At 39.0% G+C, this 14,680-nt stretch overlaps 2 protein-coding genes across 2 annotated transcripts; one reads left to right on the top strand and one right to left on the bottom strand.

The window, feature by feature from the left end:
• Window positions 1-37: 37 nt before the first annotated feature.
• Window positions 38-4,051, bottom strand: pagr1 (PAXIP1 associated glutamate-rich protein 1). The gene is made up of 5 exons (XM_066665917.1): window positions 3,846-4,051; window positions 2,958-3,122; window positions 1,959-2,286; window positions 1,669-1,757; window positions 38-1,403 (listed from the first exon to the last, which is right to left on the bottom strand). The coding sequence occupies exons 2-5, from the start codon at window positions 3,112-3,114 to the stop codon at window positions 1,153-1,155; spliced, it is 825 nt and encodes a 274-aa protein (XP_066522014.1). The 5' UTR covers window positions 3,115-3,122; window positions 3,846-4,051; the 3' UTR covers window positions 38-1,152.
• A 1,056-nt stretch (window positions 4,052-5,107) lies between these two features.
• On the top strand, window positions 5,108-9,639 carry vps25 (vacuolar protein sorting 25 homolog). Its single transcript, XM_066665347.1, has 6 exons — window positions 5,108-5,201; window positions 6,646-6,791; window positions 7,259-7,312; window positions 7,398-7,486; window positions 7,908-7,983; window positions 8,320-9,639. Exons 1-6 carry the CDS (start codon window positions 5,155-5,157, stop codon window positions 8,430-8,432), a joined length of 525 nt encoding a protein of 174 aa, XP_066521444.1. The 5' UTR covers window positions 5,108-5,154; the 3' UTR covers window positions 8,433-9,639.
• Window positions 9,640-14,680: the final 5,041 nt, after the last annotated feature.

Below are 14,680 nucleotides of genomic sequence, written 5' to 3'. Positions count from 1 at the left end.
GCCGCCCAGAACTCCTCCCCAACCTTCTCAGAGCTCACCTGTCCTAACTCAAGCGGTTTTTGGTGTGGTCCGTGTGCACAAAGTTGAGCTACGAGTGTAGTGTAAGTATGGAATGAAGTTTACAGTTCCTTTATTTCATTAGATAGTACATTCCACTCGGAAGGAAATCACAGACATGAAAATGTCTTGAGCATGGAGGCTACACAAGCTCATAGCCAGCAGCTGTACACTGCACTGTACACATAAAATTAAATAATGAAGTTGGGGACAGATGTTGGATGATTGTTGTTTTTATCCCAAACTACACTCCACTTCATCTCAAAGGTATTGCATATCCCATAAGTCAACGCTGGAAAAAAGCTTTATGCAACCCCTAGCCAATGGCAGACAATGGGCATGGCGAGTTTAGGCTCATGGGTAGCTGCTCTAGCGTGTCCCATGTCATTTATTGCTTTATAGAGTTTAAAGCACAGTGCAGGCACTGCCGAACATATGTGTCAGCCAAGAGTGAATGTTAAAGTAACTTTACAACTGTTGGGCTTGAAGTCAAAATGATGAGCAGGTACCAGAACCTTGCTCTTAGCAGGAAAACAATATTTTGAATGCACTGGGATGGAACACAGAGACTAGTAAGTCTTAGAAATTGGGAGTAGATGTACATTAGCTTTACAGCGAAATGTAGCCTTTATTACTGTAGGTTTATAAATGCAAGAAATTATTTTAAGGTAGTGACCCTGTGTCGCCCGAACACAGCTCTTCTGGAGTGCAATATTTACAGCATCACATATTAGTTTAAAACACTGACCAATTTTTAATATCCAAATATAAACAACGTCCCATGCTGGTCATTTTTATCTGACCTGATATAACTCTAATTACGGCCACTGGTGTATCGTCAGACTACTGAAGTACAACAGGCACTCATCTAGACAACACATTTATTCAAGTTAAAAACATCTCTCTCTCTCACACGTTTCACAATAACACATTCATTTTCACATCCACACACACACCGCACTTTTTGTACATGCTTATAAAAACAACAAAGGGAAACCAAATGAACATCAAGGTAATGTTAAAAATTAAATTACACCACAGGCAAAAATAAACCCTCCTAAAAAAGACAAGGGCCTGCCCTGAACAGTCTGTTTCTCAGTATCTCCTCTGCCGGGGGGAGAACACTGTGCTGGGATCACTGTCTCTCTCGCGCTCTTTCTCTCGCTCTCGCTGGCTGTTGGGCGATAAACGTTCCTGCGGCAACGGCCTCGTGGCCGGTTTGTCGCTTTTGAAAAGGTCGCGCCCCGTCCTCAGGATGTGCTCCTCGATCTTCCGGTGCCGCTTCATGTCGGAGAGAACTTTATCCAGCCGGGCCTCACGCTTCACTGAGGAACGAGCAGATGAGCCTGAGAGAGAGAGAGAAATACATGAATGTGGTGCAACTCAGTGTTAGCTTTCTCTCCCTCTCTCTATCTCTCTCTGCGCCACTCAACACAATGGTAACAAATGCAGGTGTGTATTAGATAAAGCAGTTAGTGTTCTCCTCCAAGTGTGTTGAACAGCAGTTTAAAATGATGTGGTAGAGTCTCGCTTGTGACCCTTGTTTACCCTCTTCAAGCTCAGTAACCCTGTACGACTAGTGGAGACCAAGCTAATGGGTGAAGGTTGTACCTGGTGTTCTTCGTCTGCTCAGGAAGGCATTCTTGGGAGTCGCCATGGTTTGCTCCTCATCGAAATCAAACTCGGTCGGTGTGAGAGGTCTAAAAAACAAAAATCCAATCATCCAAGTGACTGATGTCTTTAAAAAAACAACAACAATAAAAAAGAAACAACTGAAATATTAAAAAAAAATACGAGGAACATTGTAGATATAATCCAATAATCCTGCAGGTAATTTTATAACACGCGACTCCTTCTGAGTGGAACATCAGCTCCCAAAGAACAAAATGTGGGACACTCACTTGTGCTGGTTCTCCTCCTGTTTGTCCTCCTGAGACTCCTCTCCGTCCCTCTCGGGAGAAGGAGTACGAGGAGGTGTTGGGGGTCTTCGAGGCAGAGGAACCCACTTCAGCTCCAAGATCTCTCCTTTAGCCAGAAGCTCATACAGTCGTTTGATTTCCTCTGGCGGAGGCATCCAGTTATTAGAGTTCTCCATCTCCTCATCACTGTAAGGAATTTCCCAATCCTCCTCCTCTTCCCGTTCTGCCTGCACTCCTCCGTTAATTTCTTCTTCTGCTTTCTCTCCTTCTTTCTGCTCCTCTACTGTGAGCGCTGTGCCTTTCTCCTCACCTTAAGAGAAAGAGACTCCAGAATGTATTCCCTAAATCAACACTAGGTACGATTTTGTTTTCTGGGCTTTTTAAAATGTTATTTATTTTACTCCTGGGGCCTCCTATAGTTGCAGAGTTTAAGTCTCTTTGTAATACAATGGTGTCCTACCCTCCTCCTAAAGTTATATAGTGCACTTTCTGCAGTGCTGAGCCCAAAGTAGCAATGACAGAGGCTCTATTCTCCATATTATACATCAGTGGATCTTCACAATGATTTTAAAGCTGTAACTTTAAGGTAAACATACTACCTATTGTTTGTTTAATTGAAAGGGGTCAAATTTCTCCTCTCATATTTGTGTATTCAACGTAGTATACAGCTCTGAAATAGCCCTCCGGACAATATTAGGTACACAAGTTCAACAAGTGCTTTTAAATCCACCTTCAAACTAAATCTGACTGGACTAACGTGCCTAGTAAGGTGGGATTACTGTCTGTAATTGGGATGTAATTACACATTAAGATGATGGTGACTTGTATGTTATCTTTCCACTGTTTGGGTAACATTCTTTGAGATTTGAGTCCAGTCCATGTTTAGAGTCAAAATAATTTTCAATACTATCACTAAAAAAATGTATACTATCCTTTTTCTTATCATTAGTCAGAGGTAAATCAAATATACACATTCCATACATTTTCCCTCATCGTTTAAGGTCTCCAGCGCCTTTTTATCTGCTCCTTCTGCTTCTTCTTTCTCCTTCTCTTCTCCCTTCGTCTTGTCCTCCTCTCTTACGGCCATCAGCTCCACTCTGTCTGAGAGGGAGGACTCTGTTTCCTCCACCACCTGCATCAGGACGGCTACGAGACACCAAAACACAATTAAACACACTTAATGTCACACTACTTTACTGCAGAATGGAATGAAAACTGTTGTCACAGCGAGACTGAGATGGCCTGTCATAGCAAATTATCTACATAAGTCTTGCCAACCTGTTCACACTGAGGTTATAGATTGTTTCAAACAGAAGACAACCAATTAGAAGAGAGTTCATTTACATATCTAAGGGATAGAGAGAGGTGGGCATGAAAAAGGTAATAACAATTGTTAATAGCATATAAGATTATACAAATACAAGACAAATATTGGGTTCTTTAAATCATTTAAAATAATGTATTTTATCCCTAATGTTTAATTTATCATTAAAATAGTTTTAGTAAACTGCATTAACCCAAGTATGTCCTTTAGGAGACCAACATCTGTAAAACAACCACAACGTCAGCTTAAAGTTAGATGAACATAGGCTGCAAAAATAGACTTTCTTATTGAAATTGTCCGGTCCACCTTAAATCATGCAACATTTAAGGTGGAAGGGAAAAATCCAATAAATATATGCTGACGAATATAAAAAATATCAAGACTACTACTTCATGCAATGCATAAAACTTAAGATAAATCGAAGTAACTAAATAACAGTTTGTAACGTTGTAATGTTACAGTAACATTAATGACCATTTATCGTTACTTTACAGGCCAGTGAATATAAACACTAGAGCAGGATAGAATAAAAGTCCATACAGTACCGAGTTTACATAAAGAACCTCTTCAAACACTTGGTCACTTTCTTGTTAAAGGGCAAACCCAGATAATATAAGGCTTTATAACAGAGCAAAATCAGAGGCAATCCGATTTAACATGGTTAAATCTGAAACACGGCGCTCAATGTTTATCTCAGGACTCCCGCCGCTTACAGTCATCGAGACTGGCCCCAAAACACAGCGCCTCTGAGGGTTTGGAGGACTCTCAGTTTGAGGACTTTTACAGAGGAACTATATTCCTTTTCAACATAGTTGTATATTAATAAATATTTAAGCTGTAAACAAAATGACTGAGATATGTTTAGTGCGAAAGATTGCATTTTAAACGGAAAATTACAGAGTGAGATTTTTCCAGTGTTGGTGAATCTAACCAGACCTCTGAATACTTTAAAGAGAGTATCCACTGACATTTTCATTCATTCATTCATTCATTCATTCATTATCAAATACCATAAATAATTATTAACAAAATAAATGGTGGTTGAATGCTTTTCTGATAAATGGACGGTTGTAGTGAAACGTGTGGACTGTAAACTTTATTTACAGAGTCACTGAATGGAATTGTCATAATACAACACAAATCCTGTATTTTATTACCTCCTCACCATCAGCAATGACCTTTACATTTCACTTAGGTTTTTAATCGCAGTGTTGATGATGACATAATAATAGGAAATCTGTGAATTTAAGGACTCGTTGTGTTTTATAACATTCTGAATTTAACAACCATTTCATGTAATAACCTATTTATTACAGGAATAAAATGTTAAAAATCAATATTGCTATTGTGCAATAGTAGTGGCAAGCATTTAGTTGGCATAACTTTAACACTAGATAAACACTGGAAGCCCAGCATCACACGGGTGGCCCATATTTCAAGCAAGTTTTGTCTATGGGTTAATGATGGGACAAGGATGGGTTAAACATATTTACATAAAGATGTTCTACTAATCTGTGATGCCTGGATAGCTTAGCTGACCAATAGGTTCTCATAAAAGTTTTAGTTATTAAAAAAATATTGAGAACCCATGAACAGACTTGTATCCCTGCTTTTCGGATAAGAATTTAGATAAAAATAGTTATTGTCTGGTTATGGAGTACTGCTGGTGAAATACCTTCAGGATAAAATTAAATTATGCAAAATAACAAACCACGAGAAGGGCTTTTCAAGCTGTGGGAAATGTATTATTTATTTAATTTATATTTACTAATTTATTAAAGAGACTTTTACTTTGGCAGTCGTGTCCCCCATTCGCCAATAGCTGTATGCCAGGCTGTAGCGGCGGTGTTGGAGATGAGTTTTGAGTGGCCCTGGCAGTACAATTTCCCTCCATTCTTCACGTAAGTAAAGATAATTCAGCCTCATTATCTCCGCACAGATGAGCTCAACAACACAGGTACCAGCTGTAGTATTAAAGTTGCCGTGTTGCTCTCGTAGCGCAGGGTTTATTAGGTTTGAGAGCGAGTGAAGCAACTAGACAGCTTCTCTCTGTGTGTGTCCAAAATGGCTTCTTACCCCCTATCTAGGGCACAACTAAGGGCTCTTAAACTCAATGCATATAGTCCAGGTCAGCGCATTTTATTTCTACCAGAGCCATTTTGGGATGATGGAGCCTGGCCACAATTCTCTACAAGACATAATGTGAGAGATTTATTTGTATGAGCTAAAATGTTGTCGCTCAACATGTGCACTACATAGGTAGTAAGGAGACATTTGAGATTCATCCTTAGTCTGTTCATGTAGCTTCAGCGCTAAGGAAGTATTAAGCTTCAACAGCTTTTCTGTTACAGCTGTTCAGATAAACAACGTGAAAAAGTTAAATAAAGTCCCACTCTGTTCGTCGACTAAGCCCCTAAACCCTTTCAGTGTTTACCAGAATGCGAGGTTTTGGATTTTATTCAAAAAGAAAAACCCACTGCCATAAGTGTTGCTTAAATGCAACTCTCCACCTTTGCATTCATTCAGTTATTTCCTGCCTCTGTCTACACCCACCCTCTGCCGCTGACCCGTAGTAGGAGCTTACCTGGAAAGCCCCGGCCCAAAAGTTGACGTGATTGGTTCCTTAGGTGTGTGATGTCAGAAACCCTTTCTGTCCAAATCTGTGTTTCCGAGTCTTTTCAAAACAGAAATGCTCGGACAACTTATTCACTCATGATACAACTTCTAGTGAATAAACTACACCAATCACACAGAGTCTACCAAGATTAAACACTTGATTTTTACTGGAGTGGGTGTTTATAATATTTCAGTTATTCATTATTTTTTTATTCTATTAATAAGGTAAGTTTTAATTTTACTGTACTGAAATCTAGCGGGCAGACTGCACAGAAATAAGAAACAGAGTATTAGATACATTGTGTTATAACACAAACAGACAAATACAAATGTATGATCACATGCTCAGTTCTAAACCCTGGCTAGCGCAGTATAAAGCCCCGCAGCACTGGGTTGTGCAGCCATGCATCTGTTTTCTCTGGAGAGATGGCACATCCCTTTCGGATGAGTTGGAGTGATGTTTGTGATTCAGAACTAATTGTATCACGAACTGTAGCACCAGTCGTCACTAATGTTTATGTGGCTGAATGCCATCAAGTTCTCACAGGAACCTTCCAACAACTTGTATAAAGCAGGGGTTCTTCACAACATTGGACTGTGGTCAGTGTGTAATTACCCTCTCCTTGAGATTTAAGAACCGTTTATGAGTTCTCAGAGGGAAAGGCTTAAGTTCCTGTGCAGAATTCCTTTTAAAATTGTAACAAATTGTTTGTGTATTTTCTTTTTTAGATTACAGCCCAATGTTGATACGAGACAGAAGCAGCTGACAGCATGGTGCTCGCTTGTTTTGTCCTACTTCCGCCATCACAAACTTTACACAGTGGATGTGCTAGAGGCTCAAGAAAGCCCTGTGTTTAACAACAAGAAGGTCGAGAGTATCCTTTAAAAACCCAGCCATGATGACAAAAGGTGAACATATGGATTATAGCTTCCATAGCTCAGCTGTAGCTCTGTTCTGTTGGTTTACAGTTACAGACTGTTGTTTAACTGTTGATGATCAGTTTGTGTTAGTAGTTTTAGGTAGTAGACAACTCTCTGTGTACAAACCCCAGAAACAAAACACCACTGTGTCTGATATACTCACACACACACACACACACACACTGACTCACTCTCTGTATCATGTCTGTGCTGAGCGTGCTCCATTACACCAATACAATCTGAACAATAACATCTCTGTGGTCAGAAACTGGGATGAAGAGGGCTGACGATGTTGAAATGCAGTTTTTAAAAATGGACAGTTTGTTGTTCCAAACCCTTTTACTCCAAGTTTTCAGGCTGGATGTTCTTGTATGTTTAATGCATCGTTTCTGGTCGTTTGCCCTGACCTCTTGCTCCTCAGGAAAGCTCTCGGTCGAGGCCATACAAGTTGTCTTTGAGGAGCTGAGAAAAAAGGGTACGTATAGTTGATTTAATGCATTTGTTTGACTAGTTGGATGCAGTCACACTGGAATGGTGACACATGTTGGTCTTGATCACAGGGAACCTGGAATGGATGGACAAAAACAAAACACGCTGTTTAATCATGTGGAGAAGACCGGAAGAGTGGGGCAAGCTTATTTATCAGTGGGTGAGTCTTCCATCTCCATGGTTATTTTTCACTGGAGTGTGAGTGAATGTGTGTGTGTTGCTCTGTGAAGGACTGGCGCCCCCTCCAGGGTGTATTCCCGCCTTGCGCCCAATGATTCCAGGTAGTCTCTGGACCCACCGCGACCCTGAACTGGATAAGGGTTACAGATAATGAATGAATCATTTATTAAGGCCTAATAGTGGAAGTATAATTAATGACTTTTATTATTATTAATATGATGTAATAAAATATTGTAATTCACAGTAGAAATACATTAAAAAAAGGCTAAATCAAGGGTTAAATTAATGAAATTGTATTCTATGGAAGCTGTGACTCTCTGAAGCTCTTTTTAGGTTTGAATGGACTTTTTAACCGCAGTGTGTTGTATTTTACACAGTGTTGATCTGTTCTTCTTTCTCAGGTCTCTAAAAACGGCATGGTCAATTCAGTCTTTACACTCTATGAACTTTGTAACGGCGATGACACAGAAAGTGAAGGTACTTGCACCTGTTTCTCTAACAAGATACTTAACTTTCTAAGATGTACAGATATAGTCTTTCCAGCTTAAGGTAGTGGGTGTGTGTGTGCGCTAGTGCTGGAAAATCAGATTGTTTTGTAGTCCCTGAATGATACAGATTATGTTTCACAGAGCGGGACCCCCACATTGAGACCATGTTTAAAATAAGTTTCGCCTGAATCTTTGATAAATGCGTACCACTAGGTGTCAGTAGAGCAGCATTTTTGTAACATGGAGAAGAATCCCTGCATAAAATTGCTGATTACTCCTTTAAGCACCACTTTACTAAATTACAATTTATCTTGACCTTTCCCAGAGTTCCATGGGCTTGAGGAGTGGATGCTGCTGCGCTCTCTGCAGGCTCTGCAGACTGACGGAAAAGCAGAAATCATCACGATGGAGGACGGAAAAGGAGTCAAGTTCTTCTGAATTGTTGTTTTCAGATTCAGACTTTGGGGAGTTGGGATGCCGGGCTCCTTTAAAGCCCAGTCTGTGTCTTGTTTCTTTATGATCTGCTGGGTTTAAGTCTCAGATGGGCTTTAGGGGGTGATATTCATGATACAGGTTAAGTTTAGTACTGGAGATACATTGAGGATTTCCAATGAGGAATCTCCAGCCCTAAGCTGTGTCTTGAAAATCATTAGTCATACCACTCCATTATTTAAAGGAATACTCCAGAAACTTTCAAACGAATCTGTATCTTTTGCATCTGTACACTATGATCGATTACCAGGGAGAATCAGTTTGGTTTTTCCTTGTTCTTCGAAATAAAAAGAAAAGATTTTTTAAAAGAGGCTGTTTAGAAATGGTCAGTGACTGAAAAGCAGTGTTAATATGAGTCAGTAGATAGTTCTAAGTTGAGGGAATATCATCTCACAGTAGTCAACCCAAAACATCAGCTGCAGAAAATGGAGTTTAGGTAAATAATAAAATCTTTTATTCATAATTTAATCATCGTACTTTCCTTTTTAGGCTGAATATTATTTGAATTCTTTGCATTTACAGTTATTGTGTGTACAAATTGTTGTTCCGTTCCGAATCTGTGCTTTCACACCTGACACTCCAGTTTCTTCAGTAAATTTACCAAAACCTGAAACATAATTAGAGTCTAAGGACATCATGAAAATGACTGAGAAGTCTGTGGAGCACTGGCACATATCAGAAAAATGTTATGAAAAATTTCTCAACCTTGGAGCCGTTCTTTGTTGTCCATAAGGTTGGACTTTGATTCCTTTAGTGCTGTAATCCCAGCGGATTCTACTTGAACGTCTCCTCCGTCTGCTACCCTGTAAAACAACTCAAAAGACTTCTTTTCAGGAATCTCCTAATACTTCCTGGCGAAAGACTCCTGAAGGCGAGCCTAGTGTCCTCGCGGAAACAGTGTGGATCATGACAACAGTTTGCTGAATCTTCTCTGTAGCATTAAGTTACTCTTCTGTCTCTGTCTGTCTCCCACCACCTTTTATACCAGTGTAATACTGTACAAATAAATGAGAGAGGTTTTATTTCTATCTGTTCAAATCTTGGAACTGCTCCGGAGTTATTTTAATAGAGTAGATATAAAGGATTATGGATTTTATTAATTAGGACCCACAGAGTGTACATCTCCAAGCTAGTGTGCTAATTACAACTGTATCACGATTAAAAATGTAAATATATGTGGTGTTTTTTTCTTCTTTTATTAATATTTAATATAATTAAATTAATATTTAATAGAATTGATATTTAATCACAAGGGTGTTTTGATATACAGTAAAAATACAACATTACCATTTAAGTGAGAATGATGCTTTGCTGGCTTTATACAGATATATGTTGTTAGATTTATAAACAATAATAGTTCACATTCAGTAAATGTTGATCTACACACAAGACAAAGCTGTTGTTTTCCAGAGCTGTGGACTGACTGCCCCAGAGCCCAGATCTGATACATATGGGTCTAGCTGCTGTCTGAAGGATAGAAACACCTGCGTGAATGAAGCTGAAATAACTTCCTGGTAGGTGAAAGAGAAACATGCAGTGATGACTGATATGATCTTGGTTTGTTTTGGCAGCATGGATACAGTGGCAGTCTTTTCAATTTAACAAATGAAAACATGACACCACATTGCCGACAGCATGATGATGTTAATGTAGCTCATCTGTCATCAGAGTTACTGAAATGACGTAGTGTTTGAGGAAGTTCTTAAAGTTGAAGTAAATGAAGGAGTTGGCTAAACACTCACTCTCTCACATACTCTCTCACAGTTAGCTTACAGTTCTACGCAAGGTGGCACCACTTGTTTAGGAGTTTCTCCACAAAATGGAGCTATATGTAGTAACTAAAAAGCTACATTGCTCCTAGTGCTGTTTTCCTTGCCGACATACAGGATTATGGGAAACGTGAATTTGAGGAGGACACATTTACACTGCCTGCATAAATCGGCCAAATGGAGGAACCTCAGCAGACAGCGTTTCATAAAAACACTGGACTCTTCGTCTTCACCTCAGTCCACAGCACTCAGGAGGTTTCATACACAGCCTTTACTGGTTTGGCAAAAGTTAAGAGAAAGTCACATGCCCGCTTTCAATATTTTTCATCTGTGTTAAAATGGCAAAACTTTGGCATTCCCTGTCAAAGGACTTTTGTGGAGGATTTTCTAAATAAAATGAACACATCCTGTAAAGGGAACACATTTTAATACAGCACTTTTGTGAACGTTTTCTATTTTTCTGAATTTAAAATAAAACATAAAACACATACCATGTGTTATTTTCCATTTTTTTTCAGTTGAACAAATAGACACTTATTTTGCTTTAAAACTAATGAGAAGCAGCTGTTCTCTTTTAAGGATGTGTCAGTTTATTCTATCACTTAGAAAGCCAAATAAAACATGCTATTACCATTTTTGCTAATAAGCTCAGATTTCAGAACAATATCGCGCCCTCTGCTGGCTGTAAAGTGCAGTGCCATGTAAACTGGCTGCGGATTTGCGACCACTGAAGAGGACGAAGTGGTTATAGAAAACGAAAGTGGGGGTGAGGGGTATGAATGATGTTGTCATTCAGTTACATTGTTCCCTTTCTCTTTAACCACCTCATGACTCGTCATTCATCTCTCATTGCTGAGTTTAGAGTCTAACCAGAATGCGCTTGGGTGTAATGAGGCATATTTCCATGTTTGAGCCACGGGGATGCCTGGGAAAAACTAGCAGTAGAAAGACAAATAGAGCACCCACCCTTATATAACCCCATTTATATTAAACGTATTTGTATTTTCATTGGACTCCTTTTCTCAGGGAGCACGACACTGCACTTGTGGCATTTTCCCTTCCCTAAATTTACTTTATCTTGAGTCCAACGTGAGAAACGGCCTAAATAGTTGTACCCAGGCTCTGCGGGGGTGCAGTTAGTCATTCCAGGGTTTGTTTTTTGAGTAGTGAGTTGTTGCGAGCTGTTTCGGCACACACTCTGTAGAAAAGCATGAAATGAAATGGGATGCCCTGGAGCAGCTGCACATCAGCTACAATAAGTCCCTTATATTGACAGCCCTAAGCATGTTAAAAGATCATATGTGAGGAAAAAGCCTTTAAAGGAGGTCAAAGCTGGTAAAAAAGAATGTAAGATATGTCTGTGCATGTTTCTCCATTATCTGTCATTAGCGTAAGCATTCTCTCTGTGGAAAACGGCCTAACTGTGTTTGTCGTTGGAGTTCCTGTACATTATCTACTGTGAAATGGAATGAGAGCTTGCCTTCATACAGAAGTGCAGTACTCTGCAAGAGTCAGAAACCACCCTTCATTAATCTAATTTCCACTGAAAGTACAAGTTATTCTGTGTCAGGTGAAAAAGCAGGAAAAACTACACACAAACATCAATAACTAAATATAGTACAATACTGTACTGTGGAAGCTGCATTTAGAATCACTTTATTGGCCACTGTGCTGCACACAGAGACATTTCTTCTTTGCATTTAACCCAATCCGTGCAGTGAAACACACATTTACTCACACCCTTGTGAACGCTCAGGGGCAGTGAGCACACATGCTCGGTGGGCAGCCTTAGCCATAGCGACCAGGGAACCATTGGGGCTTAGGTGCCTTGCTCAAGGCCTTGCACCTCAGTCATGACCTGCCGGCTCTTGGGATTGAACTGACATTTTCTGCTTCTACTGAGATTTTCCCGAACACGTTAAGTGATGCTGAGGTCTGTCAATTGCTTTGAGAAAACCAGCAGCTTTCTTTTACTTTTGAGTCTAATTCCTTTTCTGAGCTTGGGCTCCTTTGCCCCACCACATCCTTTCAGATCCACATGGCTGAGTAGTTATCACAGTGGAATGATGAATATAAATATAATGAATAATATCCAATATATGAATATAAAGATCTAAAGCAAGAGCGGAGCTTGGTTTTATCTCCAGTAACTCTTTATCTGATGCGTATGTCTTTGTGCAAACACAAATGTTGTTAGGAGTTGCATTTGTCTGTAGCTTTTGATCCTCTGATTTTCACTTTCCTAATTAATTAAATTAATATTATGTTAATTCTCCTCATAAACATCTCCTGTAAAATTAATTGGTTTGTACTTAATTGTGATTTTGACATGGAAATCATTAAATTAACATGTCTCAGACTTGATAATATTTGTACTTGGCTTTGTCTTGGTCTTGATAAGTGTACATTAAAAACATATTTTCTGAAACATATTTCTATGAGATTTTGTGGTGATTTCTGTGTAATATTAATGTATTTCTAAGGAAAAGCAGCTCTGACACAGGGCCTTGTTTGGACATGCCGAATACAAAATGACGAACAGCTTCAGAGATCTGGTAAAATTAAGATTTAGTATTTTTGCAAACTAGCACACAAACAAAGAAACCCTAATACTGGTGTAGAAAAGTGATTCTTTCTGCCAGATGAGTTTACAGGGTTTACAGGCTGCCAGCTCATGTTAAAGGCTGAATATATGAGGTGTGATTGTTTGGGTTACGTGTGGAAACACAACCATTGCGTCACATCACAGCTACTTCATGACTGGAAACCAGACGGCCAGTTAACAGATGCCTGAATCACTTCACGGTGATGGCAAATCTTGTCATTCCTAATCTAACTGGCAGATAAATTTGAACTAGCTGATGAATATAAAATATTATTTTTTTATTCTCCAGTGCAGAAGAGGTCAACCAAAATGTAAATAATACATAATGGAGGTCAACTTCTATTTGTTAACTGTTTAACAAATACTGTTTAACATTTCCAAAAGTAAAAGCCAAACTCTGTCAAATGTTGTAGCATTCATCTGCGAAGATTGTAAGGTTGCAGTCCAGTATAAATATACGGTGGCACTCATAAAACCCCCAAACCATTAGCATCTTCTTCAGTTGCCTAAGGGTTAATTGTTACACTACATCTTCAAAAGTGGATTGAAAATATTTTTTATTTTATTCCAGAAAGACGTTTTTCGTGTTTTAATTTTCTAAACAACGGTTTAACATCTATTTACAGCATTTACACTGTATTAAGGATTATATTAAGGGAGCCATGTCAGATTTGTAAAGTTTTTAGTGATATAGAGATGATTTCATGTGTAAAAAATGTATATTAAGGGAGTATTTAGAGATTTTGGGAACACTGTGTGTGTACGCGGGTATGTGCAGCAATTTGGCCAAAAAAAACTTTTCGAATTCACAGTTTCGCTGATTTTCTAATAAAAATTAATATATTCTTTAAATTACAAAACAATAAATATGGGATTTTCTCAGACCATTTCACGTCTAAAACACTCTTAGGGAGTTTGTTTACATCTCTGAACTGCGCTCGCCATTCGAAGACGATTTCGTTAGAATCACTTGCCTCCGACATCCGAGTCATTTGAAGGAATCGGTTCGAGGGAATTATATCCAACTCGTTCTTCAGGTGGGGGCGGGGTCTCGAGTCTCTCGAGCGCTGCTTCGGCTCGAGCCAGTAGAATTGTCCTCATCAGAGCAGCACGCGGACGGAGAGTGTGGTGTTCCTTGTGAACTGTGGAGAGTCTCGTTGTTTTCGGACAGTTTCTCTTCGGTTTTAAGGTAAGAAATTTTGTACATACGGTTTAAAAGCAAGGCTGAGCATGTCTTCTTTTCTTCCAGTTAATAATTCGAGTTACTATGTGTAGAATAATCAACCAACTTTCAATATGTGAAAGCAAAACCCTTAAGTTTCTGTTTTTGAAAACATTAAAACAAGCCTGAAGAAGCTTTCATTTCATTTGCATTATTTAAGGTGGAATGAGAAATTAGGTCTGTTGAAGGGTAAAACTCAGCACTGTTTAGATTGATAATCAACTGTTCACTGTTTTTATCTCCTCAGGTATATAAATGTGTAGCCTAAATTATGTTAAACATCCTATAGATCTATTTTATTGCTACAGATAAAGATCATAAGACTGTGTACTACATAATATTCTTTTTTCTTGATCTCTATTTATATTTTTATGCTCGCCCCTGATAGTTTTGCATTTACCTTCTCATAGGTTTTCATTCCAAGACTTCTGAAGATGTACGTGAGAGAAACAGCGAGAAGATGTTCCTCAAAAGAATATCACAAACACTCCAACCATCAGTGAATGACTGAGCTGAAGAATAACACTGGACAGTGACACCAGGTTTACAGTGAACTACATTATAAACAAAAACATACAGCAATATTTCACTTCTCAGC

Source organism: Hoplias malabaricus, chromosome 3, assembly GCF_029633855.1.
Source record: "Hoplias malabaricus isolate fHopMal1 chromosome 3, fHopMal1.hap1, whole genome shotgun sequence".
Lineage (NCBI taxonomy): Eukaryota > Metazoa > Chordata > Actinopteri > Characiformes > Erythrinidae > Hoplias > Hoplias malabaricus.
Note: the sequence above shows the minus strand (reverse complement) of the source record. Positions and strands in the feature narration are given on the sequence as shown.